The sequence below is a fragment of the Bacillus rossius genome, chromosome 13, assembly GCF_032445375.1.
Source record: "Bacillus rossius redtenbacheri isolate Brsri chromosome 13, Brsri_v3, whole genome shotgun sequence".
Lineage (NCBI taxonomy): Eukaryota > Metazoa > Arthropoda > Insecta > Phasmatodea > Bacillidae > Bacillus > Bacillus rossius.
The window spans coordinates 7798476-7823091 of NC_086340.1; the positions used below are offsets into that span (position 1 = coordinate 7798476).

Sequence of the window (24616 nt, forward strand, 5' to 3'; positions counted from 1 at the left end):
AATGTTAATCTGCAAAACACCTGCGTTTTTGTGACAATTGACTGGTGCAACCAAACCATTGATGTAATCATCCCTCTGCCCGTCATATTTTGAGTTTGCCAAACTTCTGACAGATGGATGCTAAAAAAATTTTTTGGGCCCTCTGATTGGCTGCAGGTCATGTGATAGGTGGATGACTGGCAGACGAGGCACTGGGCTATTGTGATTCTGGCCCAAGTCAAATCCGAGCATAAACCTTGCATATTAATCAAACAGATACTTTCATTCGCCTCAAGTCATTACTGTGTGACGCAGCCTCGGTATGTGATAGTGAAGGGTGCTTCTTGGTGTTTATACACCGACAATATTGTGTGAAATGGCACTTATAAAAATAATTTTTAACTAATAATTATATTTATTTAAATTTATCCAAGTTGCCTTGTGCTTTGCAGGTTAAAGCCCTTCTTCAGTGCTGCACGCACGACTTTTCCAACGGTGGGAACTGGTACTACAAGATCTCCTCACGCAAGATGAAGTCTAAAGAAGTGAGTGTCTAGAACTTTTACTCAAGGTCGCAGATGCTCGAACCCAATAGATGTTTGTTGACGTTCAGTTGATGATTATGTTAGTGGGAGTGATCGTTCAGTGCAAGCCAAATCTGGCAAGTGTTAAGCATCAAGGGTTTGCAGGACGGGAGAGAAAGGGAACACGGAATCGGTGGGGAGCGGGCAAGGAGGTTGGAAAATATCCTTTTGCGTGGCATTTTTATTGGTGCTATTGTGCTCTAACTGCTAAAAAAAAATATATTCACCATATGAGCAATGTGTACATACTCACCAGTCATTTCTAAGATTGATGATTCTAGAACCGTTTGATGTGTGACCGGAAAAAGGCCATGATGGTTAAAGGACTTGTCTAGTTGCGTGTATCTGTGTTGGTCAGGCGGGATGTCAACGATCTTCGATGCTTATAGCACAGTATCGCCTCTTGAAAAACAAACCTGTGGACTGGTGCACAGTCTTCTCGGTGCATAGGGCAACTACAAGACGTGAGCGGTGACCATAACACTAGATGGCGAAGAAACGAAGATAAATGTGTAACGCAAATTCCTTGAGTGTTCTCATAGATATGTGTTGGATATTTCATGCCAAATTTTGAAATAAAATACAGAAACCGAACAACTCTTCCACCCTTAGAGCATTCTTAATCCTTTTTCGTAAACAGACCCTTCTCGGATGTCTAGAGGTTATCAAATCATGTGTTTTTTTTCCTGAAGCTCTGCACAGTGTTCGCCCGGGTAGGAGGACAATTTAATGGTTAAATCGCTGACCTCCCAAGGTGATCTGGGTTCAGTGTGAGGTGATTAGTTTTCTTGGGGCTTTTCCATTTCACCACCACCACCCTCCCACCCCCCTACCCCCCCAAACCCCCTACCACCCCAAACCCCCTACCACTCCAAACCCCCTACCACTCCAAACCCCCTACCACTCTCCCACCCCCCTACCACCAACCTCCCACCACTCTCCCACCCCCCTACCTCCCACCACTCTCCCACCCCTCTACCTCCCACCACTCTCCCACCCCCCTACCTCCCACCACTCTTCCACCCCCCTACCTCCCACCACTCTCCCACCCCCCTACCTCCCACCACTCTCCCACCCCCCTACCTCCCACCACTCTCCCACCCCCCTACCTCCCACCACTCTCCCACCCCCCTACCTCCCACCACTCTCCCACCCCCCTACCTCCCACCACTCTCCCACCCCCCTACCTCCCACCACTCTCCCACCCCCCTACCTCCCACCACTCTTACACCCCCCTACCTCCCACCACTCTTACACCCCCCTACCTCCCACCACTCTCCCACCCCCCTACCTCCCACCACTCTCCCACCCCCCTACCTCCCACCACTCTCCCACCCCCCTACCTCCCACCACTCTCCCACCCCCCTACCTCCCACCACTCTCCCACCCCCCTACCTCCCACCACTCTCCCACCCCCCTACCTCCCACCACTCTCCCACCCCCCTACCTCCCACCACTCTCCCACCCCCCTACCTCCCACCACTCTCCCACCCCCCCTACCTCTCACCACTCTCCCACCCCCCCCTACCTCACACCACTCTCCCACCCCCCTACCTCTCACCACTCTCCCACCCCCCCTACCTCTCACCACTCTCCCACCCCCCCTACCTCTCACCACTCTCCCACCCCCCCTACCTCTCACCACTCTCCCACCCCCCCTACCTCACACCACTCTCCCACCCCCCTACCTCACACCACTCTCCCACCCCCCCTACCTCACACCACTCTCCCACCCCCCCTACCTCACACCACTCTCCCACCCCCCCTACCTCACACCACTCTCCCACCCCCCCTACCTCACACCACTCTCCCACCCCCCCTACCTCACACCACTCTCCCACCCCCCCTACCTCACACCACTCTCCCACCCCCCCTACCTCACACCACTCTCCCACCCCCCCTACCTCACACCACTCTCCCACCCCCCCCTACCTCACACCACTCTCCCACCCCCCCCTACCTCACACCACTCTCCCACCCCCCCTACCTCACACCACTCTCCCACCCCCCCTACCTCACACCACTCTCCCACCCCCCCTACCTCACACCACTCTCCCACCCCCCCTACCTCACACCACTCTCCCACCCCCCCTACCTCACACCACTCTCCCACCCCCCCTACCTCACACCACTCTCCCACCCCCCCTACCTCACACCACTCTCCCACCCCCCCTACCTCACACCACTCTCCCACCCCCCCTACCTCACACCACTCTCCCACCCCCCCTACCTCACACCACTCTCCCACCCCCCTTAGCCCCCATCACCACTCTCCCACCCCCCTTAGCCCCCATCACCACTCTCCCACCCCCCTTAGCCCCCATCACCACTCTCCCACCCCCCTTAGCCCCCATCACCACTCTCCCACCCCCCTTAGCCCCCATCACCACTCTCCCACCCCCCTTAGCCCCCATCACCACTCTCCCACCCCCCTTAGCCCCCATCACCACTCTCCCACCCCCCTTAGCCCCCATCACCACTCTCCCACCCCCCTTAGCCCCCATCACCACTCTCCCACCCCCCTTAGCCCCCATCACCACTCTCCCACCCCCCTTAGCCCCCATCACCACTCTCCCACCCCCCTTAGCCCCCATCACCACCCTACCCCCCCCCCCCCCTCAACCCGCTCGTCCCGGTGGCGTCGCCGCTGAACCGCGTATGTGTGAGTGGCTGGGTGGTCGGGCACAGGTGCAGGTGATCCCGTGGCTGCTGAGCGACAGCAACTACGTCAAGTCCACGTCCCAGAAGCTGGACCCCCAGAAGACTGTGTTCGTGGGCGCCCTGCACGGCATGCTGAATGCCGAGGGCCTCGCCAAGATCATGAACGACCTCTTCGACGGAGTCGTCTACGCCGGTCAGTGCTTTGTAACTGCTTCCGGAGAACACTCGAACTCTGGAAACACTAGAGATTAAGGCAAATCTTAGCATCTTTGGGAAACTATGGAAACTCTAGGAATTTTGGGAAACTGTATTCTTGAAGTTTTACTCTTTAGTCTGAAATAGTGTAGGTGAAATAATTTTTTTTATAATGGGAAAATTTTCCCACTCAAAAAACCATATTTCTAGCTATAGGATATAAATTAAGATATATTATTATAAGAAATTTTTTTGAAATAAACGATGCTATAACTTGCAGAAAATGTCTTATATTTTCCTTATGTATGTCGGTAACTTGCTTATGCAGTTCAAGGGAGTTTGAGACGGTGTAGCTTGTATTGGGTGGGCACAGTATTCATAAGTTACGTTTTACGCTATTTTTTGTATATTTTTGTTTTCAACATGGATATGGGATTCGTGGTCTGTTGCTATTCTCTAGGGAACCATTCCAGCATTTTCCGGGCATGATTTCCGGACACTACGGTAAAAACATTAAGATGGCAGGGCCGGGATTTGGTACTGGGGCCTATGGAACGAACGAACGGCCGGTGTCTAACACTGCACCGAATTGCTCTGTGCACGTTTCATTGGTCTGTAAACACTTGTCTGTGCTGGCATCTTATTCTGTTAATTTTTAAATAAGTGCAAACATTTTAAGTCGGAGGCAAATTAAATGTGTTTAATGACAAGCAATTTTTTTTAGTATTAGTGAATATTAGATACCAATATGAACAGTAAGTTTGTATGCTTGCTTAATATACAGTAGTACCTCACTACCTCACTTTAAAGTAGGGACGGGCCAATCAAATCCTCAAATATCAAATCCTCAAATATCATCAAATCCTTAGTACTCGTAGGAATCAGTATTTGAGTAAAAAGATAAAAAGAATAATATTACAGGAAATAAAGTAAATCAAAATCTCATCACTGATAACCTCTGAAGTTTATTAGGTCAACTTTTTTCTCCATACCTGTCCTGTTACCATTCCCCAAGATGGTGTACTTTTCACTTAACATATACTAATATACATATGTATTTGGTTTTTGTGCCCTCATCCGACTGCTAGTTTGTGTTGTTCAGTGTGTGTGTGTGTGTGTGTACCATCTTGATTGTTTGTATTTGACACTTCTCTGCTTTTGCTGTTCAGGTATTGACACTGACAAGTACAAATACCCCATAGGGTCTGGCAGAGTGACTTTCAACAACCCCCGGTCCTACATGAGGGCTGTCGCCGCAGCTTTCATAGAGATAAAAACTACTAAATTCACTAAAAAGGTAACTTGACTATGCTACTTTTTTTTTAAGGCTTCCTGTTTATGTTATTTTAATCAAATTTTTAGTCTAGGTCGAGCATTAAGGTGACAGTCTGGCGTGGGCATGAAACTGGTTGCAAAGCCCTGGGTGTTATCCGCATCATTTACAAACCACTCGAGATATCTGAAAGGTGTCTGACGGCAAATGACAATCAGAAGCAATTACCACAGCCAAGATTTTATGGTGTTATAAAAAAAAACAAATTTATTACAAAAATAGTGGATTTTTGTCTTTTATCATTAAAAGTATAAAACCTGTGTAGGCTAATAAGTACATAAACTTTATTACGTTCATCATTTGCTTCAACATTTCATGGTGAGATACTTAAAATGTGTACTTAAAACAATTGAACAAATATTGATGAAGGTTCAACAAAAAAAAACCAACTAAAAAGTTCCTTAGTTAATGAGAGAGAAAGAAATATGAAAATTAAAAATACAGTTGAACGTGTTTTTTAAACAGCAGTGTAGCCAGTTTTTACTATTATAGAGACAACACTATATTCCTACACTTTATTTGATAAATCTATATTGTTATTAACTATGATTTTATTTATGTATTTCAAACATAATAATTTACCAAACTAAGGTGTGTGTGTTCTTAAGAAAATTATAAAATAAATTTCCACAATTAGCTATGAGGACTATCACACCAAGTTTTAATGCACTTAAAGAAACTTGAAGAGTTACCTCAAATTCAGTTGGGAAGTTAATAATTGACATATTTCCAGCAGTAGCGGATCCAGAGGTGGGGCTAAGGGGCTCAAGCCCCCTCCAAAAGCATCTGGGTCCACTATTGTTTTAGTGTTTGCCTTGATAAAGCCTAGCCTCAGCTGGGTCAAGCCCCTCCCAAACCAAAATCCTGGATCCGCCACCGCTGATTTCCAGTGTTGTTTCGCGGGCGAAGCCAGTATCGGGGGGGGGCGGGCACGGCGTGTGAAGGAAGGCTGTTGATTGGTCGGTCCAGGTGCAGGTGGACCCCTACCTGGAGGACTCGCTCTGCTCCGCCTGCAACCTGCACCAGGGGCCCTACTTCTGCCGCGAGCTGTTCTGCTTCCGCTACTTCTGCCGCGGCTGCTGGCAGTGGCAGCACGCGGTGGAGGCGATGCGCGGCCACAAGCCGCTCATGCGCAACTCCAAGTCCTCGAGCCTCATCGGCTTCGGGGGCGGCGGCAACGGGGGCGGCTCTCCGAACTAGGGGGGGCCCGTCGTCCCCCCTCGGTGTCCCTTCTGTTCGCTCCCGCGATTGCTTTGCCGTTCCATCCTCTCTCTCTCTCTTTTCGACCCTGGCGTCGCGTTTGTTCCCCCGGGGGCACGGAATCTGGCATTCCGGTGTGGCGATACTTGTAGAAATGCTGGACATTTTGCTGGCGTGTCGAAGAGCGGTGACTTGTATAGCTGGTTGAAATTGATGATACTGTTGATGAAATATTAATTGAGTATAAATTATGCAGCATTTATTTTCAAAAAAAAATATCTCACGACTTAGCTCTATCAATTGAAAAAAAAAATATAATCATACTGTTTGTATTTTTACGGGTAATATATCCAGCGTTATTTCCAAGATAGCTTTAAGGAAGTGTCTAGAAAATTGTTCCTTTTTACGCAATGCATTCAACTTTATCACAGCTATTAAATTTTATATATTTTATAACCTGCAAGCTCTAAAGAAATGGGATCCAGTTATTAATATGTGATGACTGACTGAGGAGAGGTAAGTTCAAGAGCTGGTTTTGGTGTTATAGGTCTTAAAACATTAAATTTGTGTACTTTAAATTTGATTAAAGTTTCTAGACACTTCTTTTTTTTTGAATAATTTTATGATTTTAAAGATATAATCCTGAATACGTGCTGGATTCCAGATTCATTTGTGTAGCCTGTGTAAAATCTCCAAACACACAGTCGCTTATTTATAAAATGTGATGAAATTGCTACACTGTCACATTTTTCTTTGAGTGCATTGTCTTATCTTATTTTAGAATACATTTTAAATTTTTCCTGTTCCATATTGGTTACACATTGTATTGCACTGATGGATTATTGATCTCTATGAACAGTGGTTTGGTAAAATTTAAATTACACTTGTTTTTATTTTTATTATGTTACATACATTTTTAAGTTCAGTTTTAAGTTATTCTTATGATGATGTAAATTGTAAATAACAGGTTCAAGCGGGTTTTCTTATGTGTAGCAAACTGAAAAGATTACTCAGTTGTCAATAAAAGAAAATGCCACCGAACATGGTCCATAGTAAAGAAACCTTTTATAATAGCTATAGTAATACCTATTTTAAACCGAAGGCAAGGCCGACCTTAGCTTTAATATGTTTGTCGCTGGCTGTTTGTATATTCCGAGCTGTGGTACTCTAGTGCTGGTACTGTGCCTTGAAGTATGTAATTGTTGATTACGTAGATGCTACAAATGTACACAAACCATTTTTTTTGTCGACATCAGTAGAGTAGTTGAGTTTTTAAATTTAGCTCGCGGAGACCAAGTGTTACGTTTAGTTACGACCAGAAAGACTGAAATGATTGTGTTCCTATTGTTTTTTTTTTACATTCCATTGCTGCGTGCAGTGCGGAAGCATCGTGTGACGTAGCCTGCTCGGAAGGGCTTCTGCGTGTGTGTATTCTGGGGAGGGTGGTAGGGGTGGTGACCTGGTGTTCTGGACTGTCCAACATTGACGAAAATGGACTGGAACATGGACTACTCTGAAGGAAGTAAAAAGTTAAAACTGTTTTTGTTTTTTTTTACAAGCTAAAAGGAAACATAGTACAATTTATTTTTTTTTTTGTTTACGTTTAACTTCTGTTGATGCTTAAAGAGATTTTTAAAGTTAAAATATATATTAAATTTTTTTTCAAATATTTTGCGGTTTTGTTTGTTTGTTTGTGTGTTGTTTTTTGTGATTGTCCCATACCTGTATGCATTTCCTGTCTTTTGCTTCTCTTTGGCATGCCTCAAATTGTCAGTCTTCGGTATGTTTCAAATATTGCAGGCAGCTAAACGGCATGTGTGATGCTGGGAAACGGGGCGGGTTGTAAGTTCGAAGTATCTGCCGCGAAGAAGCCTTTAAATACACACGGATGGCAATTGCTTTAGGTACAGTGAAATGTCATTACAATGAACTACTTAAAAGAAATTAACATTTTAGATTATTAATTCCTTAAACTGTTCCATAACTCCCAATTTTTGACACACACAAAAAATTTGTGTGGTGAGTCCATCTGCAACAGAAGTGAAACTTATTCCTTAAAAGGTATTGAGATAAATTACTATTTTTTAACTGAACAGGAGATAATAATTGAATATTAAGAATACGGGTATGATATCAAATTTAAAAAAAAATTCCCTCTGTACTTCTGTGTTAACTGACACTTTTTGGCTTTTTTCCCAAGCTGCCTTTGTTAATACCTTTTATCTGATTCTGACCTTTTAATTATTTTTAGGGGTGATATTAAATGATATCCAGGGAATTAAATGAAACCAAACCTGAATCGAACATAGATGTCAGAAGTCTGCAAGTTCTTTCGATGTTTCCAATCACAATATTCACATAAGAATGAGTGATGCTTATGAAGTTAGTTGTACAAATTCCGCATGAACAAACAAATTGTACATACTTTAAGTAAAACAGAATAAATATGGTAGTATCAATTGTTGACCATTACGAAAACTGAGGGAGTAGACAAAACAGAAGCAGCGTTAAGAGAATTCTATAGCGTCACTGCTGCGTCGTTGCTACCTCTCCCCTGCAGTCTCCCCTTCTGGCAGTTACAACTAGCATGTAGCATGCTCCGCTACATACCTATCCCCCTCCACCCTTTTTCCTTAGCAGTCTTCCCATTCGACCGCTAGTGCATTCGTTGGAGTGGCGTCTCCGCTGTCACAATCTACCAGTACCCCCACCCTTACCTAACTATTCCGCTCTTGCGATTATAATTTTTTTAACTTTAAAATTGTAGCCCCCCCCTCCCCCTCCCCCTCGGCAAGGAAGTTTCACTTCAAAATGTACTGAGGATTTTTTTTCCCATGGTGATAAGTCTGGAAGTGCTGTTGTGCAAGGCTTCATTAATAATTGGGGTACAGAGACGGTCTCAAGTTAATCTTGGTGCATTATTTTTGTTAATGTGGCGGTCCTTCACATATATGCTCGTGTAAGCAACGAGACCATTCGAAGAGGATTGCAGTGAAATCTGTCGGCACATTTAAAATGTTGCCCTTCTCATTGCCACGGAACACGCAATACGGTATGAGAAGGGATTCCGTTCTGCTCGTCACCACACCCGCTAGTGTGGTATGAATCTGGGATGGAGTGTTGAGCTTTAAAACTAGTAAGGTTTTTGAAGCGATTAAATATTAAATGTTTACTAACATGGAAAACTTAGTGTAAAGTTCTGTTTTTACACGTCAAGGGTAGACTTATTATAGCTACTAATACAGCATAACTTCTTACCTAGGAACTTGAGGGTTTTACTGTAGTTCCCCTCTGAAATAATTTCTTGCTGTGCTGAGATAAGAGAATTTTTTTGAGATTAAACACTTGAAATGTTTGAATCATAATCTCGGGCCATCTGCCAGGTTTTATTAATTCAGGTATCAAAACAAAAATTTCACTTCATGCATTTGAAACTTTTATTTGTCATAAAATTGCTTTACCCTGTTTCAATCTTTAGGCAGATGACTATAGAAAGCTTAACATCTGAGAGATCTGACACTTGTCACATTCCAGACGACAGCTGTTCGAATCGTGGTTCTCGCAGGACTAACTTTGTGGATTCCGTAGTTTCCCAAAATCAATTGTGGAAAACGATAGGACCGTAGGCGGTACCATGCTGTAAGCCAAGGCCATTTCCTGCTTGTGTGTTCCAGATCTGCATTTTGTTTTTCTACAGTGGCGGCCGTCCTGGGCCGATTGCATCCATGGAGACCATTCCCTGGAAAAATCGCAAAATAAATTTTTCAAACAAAATATTAAGCCAACTTGGAACTTAAGTTTCAATGATGGTTTTGCTAATTCATCTCAAAAAAATTAATATTCCTTCCTAATAAATTATGTCAATTTTTTTAATGTTTACTATCAAATTCTGGTGGAATTGTGAAATAAGTAGTGATAAAATATTTGAAAGTTTTTCTGGAATGAAATAATAGATTGAAATTGGTATATGGTATATGGGGCCAGATGCAGCCGATGGGTGTTGGGAGGGGGCAGGTGCCAGGTGCCGAAATCGCTGGGGCCGAAGAACTTTGTTGGGCATCCAATCAAATTAAAATTTTAGTTACGTAAAAATTAGGAAGAAAATTTTGAGCTCTGTCTACCATTGTGTTGAGTAAACAGAAATTGAAAACCTATGGCTGATGAGGGTATATTGAGCATGGTTTGTGTTCTACTCATCAGAAGAGATGTTAAGACTTTTACTGAATCTCGTGTAGGATGTCCGTATTCCACTCATTTGGGAAGTGTAACCATTTGTTTGAGTCCCAGCACCTTTCAACTACGTATCTGGATACATGAGCAAGCAGAACAAGTTTCCAGAAAGCAGTTTTATCCTAGAATCAAGAGAGCACTTTTGTCTTTCAAATATGTTAAAGAATGAAGTGAAGGAATCTTGTGATTACTATTATGAGATGATTGTCTAGGAGGGCCAATAGACTGCAAATTAAGGCAGTCCTAAATGTACGGAAAGTTTTAATTCAAACCCGGAAATAAGGTTTATTTATTAGTTGGGAATTCTTTCCAAAGCTCTTTAGCCCAATTAGTTATATGAAAAATGGTGATTACAGCAAGTTTATACAGTGTCAATGTAGTTGAGAGATCTTTACTTGTTACACCTTTTTGCAGTGACCTATCGAAATAAGGCAAGGTAGTTTTTTTTAACATAAGAACCTACGTAAACTACGCCAGCTGTTTCTGCTCTGTATTGTTAAACTAATTCCAACGTGAAGTGCAATTTGTCACCACTCGTCAACACTTCCACCTGCAACGACGCTCTCGGAGGCCCATCGCTCCCGAGTGAGCGAGGCAAGCGCCGCTAACGCACAGTGGCATGCATCACAGTCTTGTCTCTCGCGTGTGCAACAGTATTACATAACTTAGTTTTGAGCATCAGGTTTCATCCTGTTAGTTTGGGTCTTGTTTTCGCCACTCCCCATGTGCAGAGAGGACGTTTGGGCATGTGGTTAGTCCACTGGAAAGAACATAACACTTGGTGAGAGAAGTAAAATCACAATTTCCGGATTTCTTGTAAAGTTGTGGACCATTGTGAAAAGTCAAATAATTTAGTCGGGTCACCTCCATATTATTTAATATACAACTTCTAAAACCCCTAGAATAAAAAAAATCTAAAGATTAAATGTGATACAAAAATACTGCATAAATTGTAAGGTTTTCTATAAACTATTTTAAATTAGACGTTCGATTTTCTTACCATCAGAGTAAACCATAAAAATTTTAAAAATATATCTCGAAGCTTGACCTTCCTGGTTCCCCAACCACGGGGATCTTGCTTCCTCCCCTCCCCCCCTCCCCCCTCCCCCACCTAAAGCTCCCTCTCTCGAGGGTAGATCGTGACTGTTCAAAGTTGCCTCACGTGCATGTCGCACGGGCGTTCTGCGAAAATAAAACCCGGAGCAATGGAAGGAAAAGGGGGGGGGGGGAGAAAAGGCGATTCTCATTGGGCCACGTGAGGGGCGCAGCCCGGGGACAATGTCTAATATGACGACGCTTGTTGGGTCGGCAATGTGGTGTTAGAGCCTCGATTCAAGAACAAACGGGGCTGTTGATGCTATTGTCTTCACAGAAAACACTGATTCGAGCAGTTTCGCTGACGCTGCGTTCAATTCAAGCAGGCCAACAAGGACTTTGATCAGAACTTCCTTGTAGTTTATGTGCATGTGCAGACTTTTAAACCATTTGCAGCAGTGTGAAAAAAATTATATACAAATTATTTATTTATATAGTTTGCTCAAAAAATTGATAGCTAAAGTTTCAAGAACAGTAATTGTTAGAACAAACTTTTTTTTTTATAAGTCGTGAATTTCTTTGATGCTTAGGACGTAGCGCTCAGAGTGAAATGTAAGTTTCTAAAGGTTTTGTATTGACAACTTTGTTTTCATACATCTGGTACTGTGCCTTTCTTGTAACACAATATTTATTCAATTTGTCAACAAGGTTACAACTTTAGAAGTGTTTCAAACCACTGGATGCTAAGAGAAGCATGCTAGTCGAGTGGTAGGTAAAAGGTTTAGTAATAACCTTTAATTTTATTGCAAAATTTTAACTGAAGGCAAAACATTTTAATTTGTTCAAAATGTTTTTTAAGTGTAAAAATATTTAAATAAATATTTGAAGTTGAATTTTAATAGCTTTTTACTGAGATTGAGTTTTAGTGATATCGGTGATTACAGACACTTATACCATAATGTACAATAATGGAAATGTTCTGTAAGCACAGTGTAATATGCATAATGTGCTGTACATTAAAATTTATTGACTCTAAATGTTGAGATTACTTACACCCATCAGCCTAACCATCCCAGTCCTCTTATCCTGTCATTCGTGTGCAAGAAAAGGTTTTTATTGAAAGGTGATATTCTTTACTTTTGCTGTATAAAGTGCAAAGAGTTTTGTAAATTTTTTTAACATTAGTGGTTAACTGCCACAGTACATCTAACAGCACGTTCCAACTTTGTGTCTGGGGAAATATTTAAATTGATTTTCCATCGTGAACTTACGTGCCACCACGTGGATGGACACTTGGATCTGGTTTGTGACTCTACCCTAGGGCCGTGACAAGGTCCGGTGGGTGCTAGGCTCTTATTTCCCCTACATTCTCGCTCACACAGCCTACCAATCCGCAGGGCAAGCATGGTTCTCTTTTTGCCCATCACAAGGATGACGCTTCACCACAAAGCGAGCATGGATTGAAAGTCGTCTTTGTTGTGTCTGTATGACACAGCATTTATATGTATGACATTCATTTAAACCCATCAACAGCCTACTTCTGTTTAATACTAGAAATAATTTTTTCAAACATGCTCAGTAATATATTCTCATCCAATATAATGTTTTGACACAATCCATATAATCAGAATTGATGTAGAAGCAAAATATGATGGGAAAAAAAAAAGTGATATTGGTCACTACAAACTTTGAAACAACTCATCTCCAGTAATAGTTACATTGTAACCGATCCGGACACACCAGGTCGGCCACAACCACTAAGCGGACATATCACCCTTATACACTTCACTAGTGAAACACAAGTTCTGCAAGCACTGTAAGTGTGAGTTAAAGACGTAATGGGGCTGACCCTAACGAACAGACTTAATACAAGAGGTACCAAAATATATATTTTATTTTATAACAATTCAAAACAATATCATCACAAATAACAAATGTATAAGATATTTATATAGTGGAAATAGATACATTCATATAAAGCAAATTTATGTTAAACGCCCACGTCTAAATGAATTGCGCTATAATTACGGGCACACAGTCACATACGAATTACAAATGCAACACACATACATGTCTGCAAAATCTGACTTACTTCCTCTAGACCTTACCCTTAATAACGTTAGTAACACGATAAGTTAGAGCGCATATACAAATCAACGCACTTGTACAAACAGTACATGCCTTAAACGCATACTTATGTACGCCATTCAAGTGTTTGGTAGCTAAGTAAATTATCACGAACAAATATAAATATACCCGTATAAATATCTGTAATTAAGAACTCTTCATACACAACACGAATAAAACAGAATGCATCTCCTACTAAATTTAGATGAGCCTAACAGCCCCTAGCAAATTTAAGAACGTAAGGAGGTACTACACCCGAAATAACAATAGAAATCCGCAACTCCCGAACACAGACCACTTGCTGTGTTTGCAAAAGGAAAAAGGCGCAGCTAAATAAGCGCAGCTAATAAAGACGCGGCTCTATGTTCAAACATAGTAACGGCTTACAACCACTGCCATAAGGGCGATCAAGGAGCCGACGGGCATAGTAACGGTGTCAGAACGAGCTCGTAGTGCACATGTCGGTGGACAGCCTTGCTCAGAGGGAGCGATGCCTCAGGCCAGGGGCTTATATACCAGCAAAAACTAATCCGATAGAGGCGCTAAAATCGCGGTACACAGGGGAAAGGAGGAGAAAAGAGGGGAAGGAGGGGCGGCATAGCTGGACTAGGGGTGGGGCGGGCAAGTTTAAGAAGGGGAGGGCGGGGAAAGTATTGGCGGGCCGCCGGGGCTTGCTGAAATTGAGAGCTGTAGCAAACCGTATGTATTCGTTACTGAGTAACGGGTGCGGCATCTAGTAACGAGTAACGAAACGTTACACACGAATGCATTTCGTTACTCGCATCTTTCGTATGTTTCACGCATGCGCGCGCGTATTCGTTACAAAGAACTATGTTTGTTTATTAATAAAAGTATAATTTGGAAATTCGTCGTCCAAGTTTTTTACTGTTTATTAAAGGTATTGTGTGTGTAGACAAAGTTTTAGATTCGAACAGAAACAACGTAAGAAAGTATTTTTTTACAAATTATAAATATGTATGTTTTTGTTTTTTATAATCGCGTATTTTCACGTTTTATGTTCTTATCTTAAAAGATATATTATAATAAAGCCACTCTAATGAGAGTTAATTGTTTCTTGGTTAACAAAAGCTGTTAATTATCAGATATTTTTAATTGTTTATATTCGATTTATTTTTATTTACGCGACGTCATACTGTACGCGTACGAAATACGACTCGATTCGATGCTGTTACATAGCATGTGCCATGTCATGCGGTATCAGAAGTAACGAGTAACGATACGAAAGTAACGAGTACTAATTTTTATAGTAACGAATACATACGGGTACACATTTTTTCGTTACTTTTACACCTCTAATATACAGTACTTTGTTTCGTGTCAATAAGTCGCATTGATTATTTTTTCGTCATATTTAACCGCTAAATGCACATTTTGCCAAAATATACCTTATTTAAAAATAATCTATAGGAAATTAAATTTTTTATGGCTGAGTTTTGTGGCCTGATCGCACAGTGAATAAACTTAATTAAGAAAGACATGTGATGATGAGATTTTAATCAATAATCAACCATTAAAGACATGTTTTGGAAATACATTTAGCTGATTGATATCCAACTTCCAACTGGCACCACCTCAAACCGGGCGGTGGAACACATGAACACCGAAGAGCGGCACGAACCACAGAAGTAACGCGAACGGCTATTGACACGGGGTCGTTCTTTACGCTGCACTGCGTTGTCATAGCACTAGTCTGCCCAAAGCTGCCACACTCTGGCTGTCAACCGGTGCATTCACCCATTGCACTATCCTACTCCAGGCAGTGTTCGGTGAGTCGTCTGGCCCTACTCCGACTGCAAATACCAGGTTTAAGGTGGTGACAGTAGGTACATCTACGACTAAAGTGAGCAACGTCGTTTGGCATTATGGTTATGGAATCGTGATCTATTCAAGTTCCACAGTGTTTTATATTTGGTGGTTCACACCGGCTTACGGTACGAGGGGTTCTGGGTTCAAGTCCTGTGTAAGGCATGGGTATTCATCTACATACGGATATTTGATTGATATGATGATAATAAAGAAAAAAGGCTTCGACTAAGAAAAGGTTTCTAGTGCTGGTTGTAGGCGGAAGCCAATAAAGATTTAACAAAAAAAAATATTCATAAGATAGATTTTTGGTGGCTAGTATAAATATTTATATGCAATTGTGCCAAACATGCGATGTTGGAACTAATAATACTAAGGGCGACCCAAGTCTTAGAAATTGACAAAAGTTTACAACCTCATGCTATATCTTATGATTGCACAAGTGTTGAAAATATGGTTGAAAAAATATCCTAAATATAATGCCAATTATTATCTGCAGTATCGTTTTAATTTTACAAATTATGCATTTTGTAAATTTTATTTAAAATATTTGATAGTTTAATATCTTAATTTGATAAGTTTAATATATTAATTTGATACGTGACGTATTTCCTACGGACCGAAATAAATTGAATAAGATAAATAAATAAATAAATTGTAAATTGTTCTAAGATTTCCAATGGTTCGAAAGTAATGTCACGTGAGTTCAGACAATAAATATGTTGACCCCTAGAAAAGTAGAACATAGCTTCTGGGTATAGCTGAAAGCTCCTAACTTAAATCTTAATGCGTTTATGTAGTTCATAAATTAACGTAAACATGTTAACTTCCTCCTTAGAGTCGCCCATAGTGCTTAGGCAAACACTATTGTGCTAAGGTTAGGTGTGTGGTGCTTGAAGGGAAACTATTTTCGTAGGTAAATAGAAAAGTTTACTGTGAATCTTTTAGGTATCATGTATTTATAAATTATTCTGAAAAAGTACTTCAAGTACTGTTAGGCTCGCAATTGAGCTTTCACCAGGTGGCAAGGAGTCCTCCCGTTTCACTCATTTCTTCCCCCCCCCCCCCCTCCTTTACATTCTCCTCAGATCGTTTGCATCTTTGGCCTGACCAATGTGGAGTCTGCCTTCTCCCTTAACCTCCTCCCTTCCCCCTGCAGGGTCCTGCCAAACAGCCCCAGTACCCTCCTACCCTTACTCACCACCCGCTGAACCTGTTTTGCTTATCCCGGGTTATTTTCTAGGGTCACCTCTAGGTTCTTATAATCTTCGGCAACCTTTATCTTCTGCCCCTTCCACCTCGTTACCTACCTCTTCCTCACGAACCTAACCAAAATTCAGTGACATCCCATTCTCCTCTGTCCATTATTCCAGTCTGCTCATGTCGCCTTCCCCCGCACACTCATCCTGGCCTCCCTTCCCACCCCCAAATCGTTCATCAGTACTGTGAACAACAGGGGCCCCAAACACTCCCCTGGGGCACTTCAGACCTTTCCTCTCCCACCCTCACTCTGTCTTGTATCCCTCAGGAAGTCTCCCACCCAACTTACCACCCTGCCATTCCGTACCAACCAATGGCGGCTTCAGGATGACTTTTCGGGAGGGGCTATCGCACAAAGAAAGGTCGTAGTTGCAAAAAATGAAAGTGATCAGATATTGGCCTTGGAATATTATTTACAAATTACAGGTTTCAAATACAGAACCTTAGTAGCTCCATGCAACTTTTGATGAGATAAAAGTTTAACATATGACATTAAATATTTAAGTTAACATAAATATACACTAATCAATAAAATTGGTCTCGGGAGGGGCTGGAGCCGCGCTTGGTACCAACAACTTCATCTTCTCCATTAGCCTCTTGTGTGGCACTTAATCGAACACCTTTTCAAATTCGACGAATATTGCGTCCTATCTGCTTCCCCCTGTCCACCGCTTCCTCCGAATCTTCCAGCAACCTCGCCATCTGCATTTCACACGCGAACCCTCTCTGAAGTCATGCTGTCTATCGTCTACCCACCCCAAGTCGCCCAATTCCCCAACCAGCCACCCCATTATATTCCCTATACTAGACGGTGGCAGACCGGCCTGTAATCAGCCGGGTTTGCCTTATTCCTACCTCCCTTTAGCTCTGTAGGTAAAGAGATTTGCATTGGTCATCTTCGAAAAATCGTTACAGATATGCACCTGTGAAATGTGAAATGAAACCTGCTAGTAAACAGGAATCATTGTACTGAAATGAAAACCGACCGTAACGATAAACTCTGAGCGAACTAAACTGTGCTGAAATGAATAACTGACAGAAATGATAAACTTTTGAGTGGGCCACAACTCTGTAGGGCTCGCAAGAGGGATTGACAGAAATTCATCTCGAGGGAAAGGGGGGGGGGGGGGGGGGGCATAGTCCGAGAATTATGGACAGGGTGCTGGTATTATATTGTGCATATTTTGGCCTATATGCATGCAATAAGCAGAAAACTATTAAATATACTTAATATTTTCAATGAATCATAATTTTGAAGTTTACGTTTATCAACCTCGTTTTACAGCCACGATTTTGTACGCGTAAGCGGCCCCCCTTCGGTGAACGGTTTCTTAAATTCGGGGGGGGGGGGGGGGATCTAAGCCCATGTAGAAGTGACAACTTTCAACATTCACCACCCATTTGGCATGAAAACCATGGTTCGGAAATGTACAGTTTCCCAGCTGCAGGTGAAACGCCAATACACATCGGTGTTCGACTACCATGTTTTTGCCATTGGGCGTGGAGGCATCGCGACGGCACACCTGCTCCGCTCCACTCATCGTCTCCACGGACAGGGAACGTGTCCAAAATGTTTACATCCACAGGTTAAAATCCTGCTTGTAATATCAAAACAACAAAAATAATTTATAAAAATCTTCTTAAAAATTTCCCAAACTGTTGGTGGGTATGTTACAAATTTAAATAAAATAAAAAATTCTAGGAGGATAAAATATTATAGTAGATGAGGAAAAAAATGAAATTGTTGATAAATTCACCTTTTTTTTGTAGAGGCAGGATGATAAATAATTACAGCAGTAGTGTGTTCATTTCCACACAAAAATTAATGTAGTACGTAGTGTTTGTGAAGGGTAGCACTCGCAATGCAAGATGGATTATGCGAGGGCAATATTTTTGTGTTATACTTTATGCCTGCAGAATGTCTAGTGCACAGGAACCTATTTCCCCTGTGGTTTTTGTGTTTGTTTATTTATTTAATTAATTAATGTTGTTGATTACATTTTACAGACATATGTGTAATTTTATGTATGCACCAAAAAAAATTTATTTCTCACGTGTGGTTACCAAATGTGTTTACACATAGGGGAGAGGGGGAACATTTCAACAGCTTGAATTTTATACCAATGGAGCCTTGTTTTGATTGGTTAATGGGAAACTAATCAAGTTCCACAACAGAACAAGAGCTAGCAATGGATTTCCCTCCATTTCTTTTTATAAATGCTTTGTGATTCAGTAAACACTGTTTTATGTGTTGCAAAGTAAAAAGTGCTTATTGTTTTCAGCACTGCATTTTACAGTCTCTACTTTGATGGATGTAAGTAGGATTTATTTACCCAATTAAATCAGAAATTCTGCATCTAAAAATAATACGAACATCTTTAAAAACAGTTTCTAAAAGTAGTAACATTACTATAACTTCAATGATTGCTCATGGGGCAGATATCAACAAACTGCTGGGGGTAGATTTCAACATTGTTGAAATGTTCCCCTTTACATGTATATGGTTCATTTAAGCAATAACATAGGATTATTACAGCCTTTTTGTAGAGTTCAATATGCCTAGGCCCATAATAAAATGGCTGAGTCAAATACTATGCCTAAAATAAGTTAACTATCATTACAATATTAAGCATGTGTATACCTTTGTTTTCTCAGTATTCCAACTCAAAATTATAATAAAATATCAAAATTAGGGTTAAACAATAATGGATTAACTGTGTATTTACATTAGGTATAACTATGACGTCAGCCGGGGCTACGCCCCATGAGCCTAGTCAGTCTCCGTTTCCTCAACATTCCTCTCCCCTTCCCCGGCATTTGTACCGCCATGTACGTAGTCGTGTGTTTGAATTGCGCGCCACGAACTACCACAAGAGGGCGCTTAGAAGCAGTGCGGCGATCCCTAAAATTGCTATGTTAATATTAATTGTAAGCCTTTTTGTTGTTTTCATCCATCTTCGCCCCAGTGCTGTGTAGTTTACTTGTGTTTCTTTAATTTAAATAAGTTACCTTAAATAACTATAGACGTTGCCCGGGCGGACCCGAACAGGCACGGACTTGGACGAGGATAGGAATGCTTTTATATGAATTATCATTAAATAAGTAAATAGTAACAAACTTTCCATTGTCAGTAATTTTTATATATTTTTAATGTTTATCTGTAATTTACTCAACTTTCGCCGGGGCACGGAGTCGTAGAATACAGTAACGGTAATTGTGTTGGCGCGAAGGGCGCCATGTTGCCACCTGCGAGCGATGAGCTCAGCCCAGTCCATCTTCATCACTGACCGAGAGCAGACGCGCCAGCACCCCGGGGACCTCAACCTTTGTTCATCACTGACCAAGTAATTTCTGTATCGTTAATTCTTTTTAAATCGCTTTCGTTCGTCATCCTCGGGGCAGCTCTCGGTCAGCGGGCTGTTTAATTAATTAATTGTCTCAGTCGAGTTTTTCATCACCGTGTAATAAGTATACTTTGCAGTATGGCCACGTGTGTGGACCATGCCCTCACCTAAACCGATTCGTGCCTCAGGCTTTTTAACCGTGTAATGTGTAACGTGTAACGGGCGTGTAGAGAGACGTGTTAGTGAAATTAAATCTGGAGAATAAATATAAAGTGAGTACTTATTTAATCACGTGGTGAGTGAGTCTAGGAGTGTGGCGTGCCCGACGCCTAGAGCGGGCCAGGTCTGGGTAGCTAGGATAGAAAGGGCTGGTAACTCGTCCCCACTTGGGCTACGTCACGCCCTGAGTGAGAGACTCCGCCGGGTCCACGTGCCCTTCCACGTGGTGGCGCCCATAGTTAACATCTCGAAATCATCGGCAATGCGCGATCAGCCCTCAAATGGCGCCCAAGAGCGTGGGGCGAGTTACATCTTCCGCGAAAACCAGACCTGTACGAGCGTGTGAGATAGGCGGTTGTTACGCGGAGCGCGCGGAACTAAAGTTCGCGCTGGAACTATTGTTCGCGCGGAGCGCACAGCGGGACTCTGGCGCGCCGGCCACGTGACCAGCCGGGCGCGCGCTTCCAGGAATTCGCTGCGAGCAGCCAGGTGGCCGCATTCCTCGCGACAACAGCAGCCGGGCCAGGTCAGTGTGTGTGTGTACCGCCATCCGCGTCGCGTCGCGTAGCGAAGGGAAGAGGGGCAATCGACCGGCCTCACCACCACACGACCATGTCGGACAACCACGGACTTGACAAAAATCCGGGCGCGATTAAGGCAAGTGAGTTGTTTCAAAAGAATAGCTTATATTGTGTTATGTGCGCGCGACCGCGCCAGGTGAGCGGGACGGCGATTTCTTCGTGGACGGACACGTGCGTGTGCGTAGGACAGTATGAAGCGCAGCCGAACCACGAGCAGGCAGAACGGGCGGATCAGTTTGAGGCGGGACACGGGAAGTGCACGGATGCGGAGTGTGAGGGCAAGACGCGGGAGGGAGGCTGGTGCCGGAACTGTCGCGCGTTCAAGCACACGGCGTGTCTCGCGAAGTCCGAAATAATCTCCTTTCAAGACGGGTGGTACACGTGCCAGTGGTGCCACCACGTGAGAATAGCGGGCCCGTCAGGCCGCAGCCCGGTGAGAGACGCCGCCGACACACCACGGAGCAGGGTACCTCTCATAGGACACGTGGAGCTACCGGAATTTGCGGGCAGAACCAGCGACGATCCGCGGAGATTTGTACACGCGTGTCGGGAACGCCTGAATCGCTACGGAGTGCCGGAGTGTGAGTGGGCGAACAGGGTGAGCACCGCGCTCAAAGGCGACGCCAAGACGTGGTGGCAGATCGTCCAGGAGTATGACATGCCGTGGACCGAGTTCGCGAGATTGTTCGAGGCCAGATTCGCGGACGTGAAGACAGAGATGAGAGTGCGGACGGAGCTGTATTGTCTCGAGCAAGGCGCGACGGAGGCGGCGGAGGCGTTTATCATGAAAAAAATACGTCTGTACAAGCGGCTGTTTCCCGGAGAAGAACCTACCGGAGTGCTGGAGCGGGTAGTTGAGCTGATGCGCCCGGAATTTCGCCCGTATTTACGCCCGATGACGCGGCGTCCGGCAGAGGAGTTCGTCCAACAGGCGCGCGTCTTAGACCAGGACCTACGAGCTGTCAGACCGACCAGGATCCACGCCACCCTGAGCACCAAGCAGGAAGACACGACGCCCGCCGACACCAAGGCGCTGGTGCCCTACACGGCGCCCACCCGAGACCAAGCTAGGCGCGACGAACCCGGACCGAGCGGCCACGCGCAGCTGACATGGCGGAGACGGACTACCGGCGGCAGCCCACCACCTCAGTGCCACACGTGTCCACCAGGCACGTTCCATTGGCACGAGAACTGCCCGGTGAGGAACAAGTTCCGGCCTGACTTCGCGGCGCAGCAGCCGTCGGGAAACGGACGGCAGGGGGCGGCGCGCTAAGACAGCCCACCTCCCCCGCCTCACCTAACAACAACAGACCTACGGCGGCGGGGCCTCTCCTGGGTCACGTGGGAGCGGCGGAGGCCGACCTGTTGCGCATTCCGGTGGTTGTCAACGGGCGCGCAGTCCACGCGCTTGTTGACACCGCCGCCAGCCACAACTGTGTGGCGGCACGCGTGATTGGCCGTGACAACTTCGAGTACCACCCGGGCCAACTCCAGCTGGCTACCACGGGGGACGCCTGCTACACCCAGGGCGTCGCGACGCTGGAGGTGGACGTGCGGGACCAACGGTCCGTCACGACGGCGCTGGTGGTGGAGCAGTTACGTGATGACGTCATTCTGGGGCTACCCTGGCTCTACGAGCAGCACGCAGCCATCGACATCCGGGCCGGCTGCGTCCACGTCGGCACCCAGGGGCGGCGGACCATCCACGGGCTGGGTAAGCCTACTCCACCAGCAGTAAACCAGGTCAGTCTCGACGAGTTCCAGCACGGAGTTCCCCCCGAGTTTCGTGCTACCATCCAGCAGGTCCTCGATCATCAGTGTAATGTGTTTGCGTCCGCGGACCCGCTGAAACGTACCACCATAGCTGAGCATGCCATCCCGACCCATCCTCACGAGCCAATGTTTATCCCACCCGGTAGCTACGGCCACGTTGGTAAACAGACCATCCTAGACCAGGTTCAGGACATGTTGCATGACGGAATAATTGAGCCTAGCGAAAGTCCGTATAATTTCCAGGTCGTGTTGGCAGAAAAAAAAGACGGGAAACTACGCTTCTGTGTCAATTTCAAACCTATCAATAGAGTGACAATTAATGCCCCACCCCCCCTGCTGAACATGGCCGACACACTTTCAGGCCTGGGTAACGCCAAGATATTTTCTTCCCTCGACCTAAAATCTGGGTATTGGCAGGTGCCGATACGTCCGGCGGACCGACCCAAGACGGCGTTCACAGCCCCAGACGGGCGGAGATTTCAGTTTTGCGCGATGCCATTCGGCCTACAGGACGCCCCCGCTACCTTCCAAGGGATGATGACACGGGTCTTAGACAACTACTCGGGCAAGTTTGCGGCCGCGTATCTGGACGACATAATTGTTTGGTCTCAGACGTGGGAAGAACATGCGCATCATTTAGCATTAGTCTTGGAACGCCTGGCGAGCCATGGTCTGACATGCAATCGCGAAAAATGCCACCTGGGGACCACAGAACTAGATTTCCTGGGCTTAGTGGTTAACGCGGACGGAAACCGACCCACGGAAAAACAGCTGAGTGTAATTATCAACAAGGAGCCCCCACGCACGCGCAAGCAACTGCAAAAGTTCTTGGGGCTAGCTAACTGGCTGCGAGCCTTCGTCCCAGAGTTCTCGGTAGTAGCGGCGCCGATGACCGAACAGCTGTCACCCAAACGTCCGTTCAGGTGGACCGTGGAAGCCCAGAACGCTTTTGACGAGCTAAAACGCAGATTTCAACAGTGCCACTTACTCGCGCGGCTGGACCCAGGCAGACCCCTGATCGTACAAACAGACGCGAGCGAGAAGGGCATCGGGGCCATCCTGTTACAACTCGGCGACGACGGCGAGCCTCGGGTGATTGAATATGCAAGCGCCAAGTTCGGCGACGTCGAGCAGCGGTATAGCGTGAACGAGCGTGAGTGTCTAGGCGTAGTTTGGGCCCTCAGACGCTACCGCCCACACCTGGAGGGGCAGAAATTCGTACTGAGAACTGACAGCCAATGTCTCAAATGGCTGGCCACGATGCAGGGGCGACGTTCGAAGCTGACGCGTTGGGCCATGCTTCTACAGGCCTTAGATTTCGAAGTCGAGCATGTACCGGGAAAACAGAACGAACTAGCGGACGAGCTGTCGCGAGATCCGGACGTCACCGTCACAGCCTGTGACGATGCGGAGTGGGAGGAGCTTTTGCCACCACCCAGCGGGCGCATACCCAGGACCCCGCGCACCCCGACAACCCAAGCCGCATTGTGTGCCCTAAACCTTAACGTCACACCGACATTACCGCCAGGCGCGGAGCTTGATGACTTAGACGCCTACGTGCGAGCGGCCCAACTCACGGACACAGACACACAGGAGATCGTGCGCCGTTGCGGGAGCAGAGAATGTGAAGGCTACCGTGTATTGGACGGGACACTGCAGGCGCGACCTAAGGGGACAGCTGGCCAATGGCGGACGTTCGCGCCAGCCGCCACCCGCCGGGAGGTGTTTGACATGTATCACGTGAACAGGCTAGCCGGACACCCCGGCGCAGACCAGACGCGACGCGATCTGCGGGAACAGTTCTACTGGCCAGGGGTAAACAAGTTTGTACGGGACTGCGTGAGGAGATGTAAACATTGCCAGAGGCACAAGGCGCGCCGCACCGACGGGACAGCCCAGCAGGTACCCAGGCAGCCCACCGAGCCATTCCATACAGTCGCCATAGACCTAATGGGACCATATCCCCGCACGCCCCGAGGGAAAAGATTTTTGTTGGTGGTGACAGACTGCTACACGCGTTGGGTGGAGGCCTACCCCCTGGCGAACATCCGCGCCGGCACCATTGCACGCAGCCTGGAAACGGAGTTTTTTCCTAGGTGGGGGTACCCCCGGGTCCTGTTGTCGGACAATGCCACCCAATTTGTCGGGCGCCGGTGGGCGCAGCTGGGGAGAAAATGGCGGGTAATCCTACACACCACCCCCGTGTACCACCCCCGCGCGAACCCCACGGAACGACGCAACCAAGAGGTGAAGGTTCAACTGCGGTTGAGG

General features: G+C 45.3%; 1 protein-coding gene and 1 long non-coding RNA gene across 2 annotated transcripts in view; one reads left to right on the forward strand and one right to left on the reverse strand.

Annotated features, from left to right (window-relative positions):
* The window catches only part of LOC134538186 (cytoplasmic polyadenylation element-binding protein 1), a 52265-nt gene extending 44646 nt beyond the window's left edge, over nucleotides 1-7619 (forward strand). The window contains exons 9-12 of the mRNA XM_063379251.1: nucleotides 432-524; nucleotides 3252-3417; nucleotides 4589-4716; nucleotides 5722-7619. Of these exons, the coding sequence (XP_063235321.1) occupies nucleotides 432-524; nucleotides 3252-3417; nucleotides 4589-4716; nucleotides 5722-5952 (618 nt within the window). The 3' untranslated portion in view covers nucleotides 5953-7619. The remainder of the gene's footprint in view (nucleotides 1-431; nucleotides 525-3251; nucleotides 3418-4588; nucleotides 4717-5721) is intronic.
* Nucleotides 7620-9365: 1746 nt separating this feature from the next.
* LOC134538187 (uncharacterized) lies at nucleotides 9366-15000 on the reverse strand. The gene is made up of 2 exons (XR_010076105.1): nucleotides 14899-15000; nucleotides 9366-9691 (listed from the first exon to the last, which is right to left on the reverse strand). It is a non-coding gene; the product is annotated as an uncharacterized LOC134538187 (long non-coding RNA).
* Nucleotides 15001-24616: the final 9616 nt, after the last annotated feature.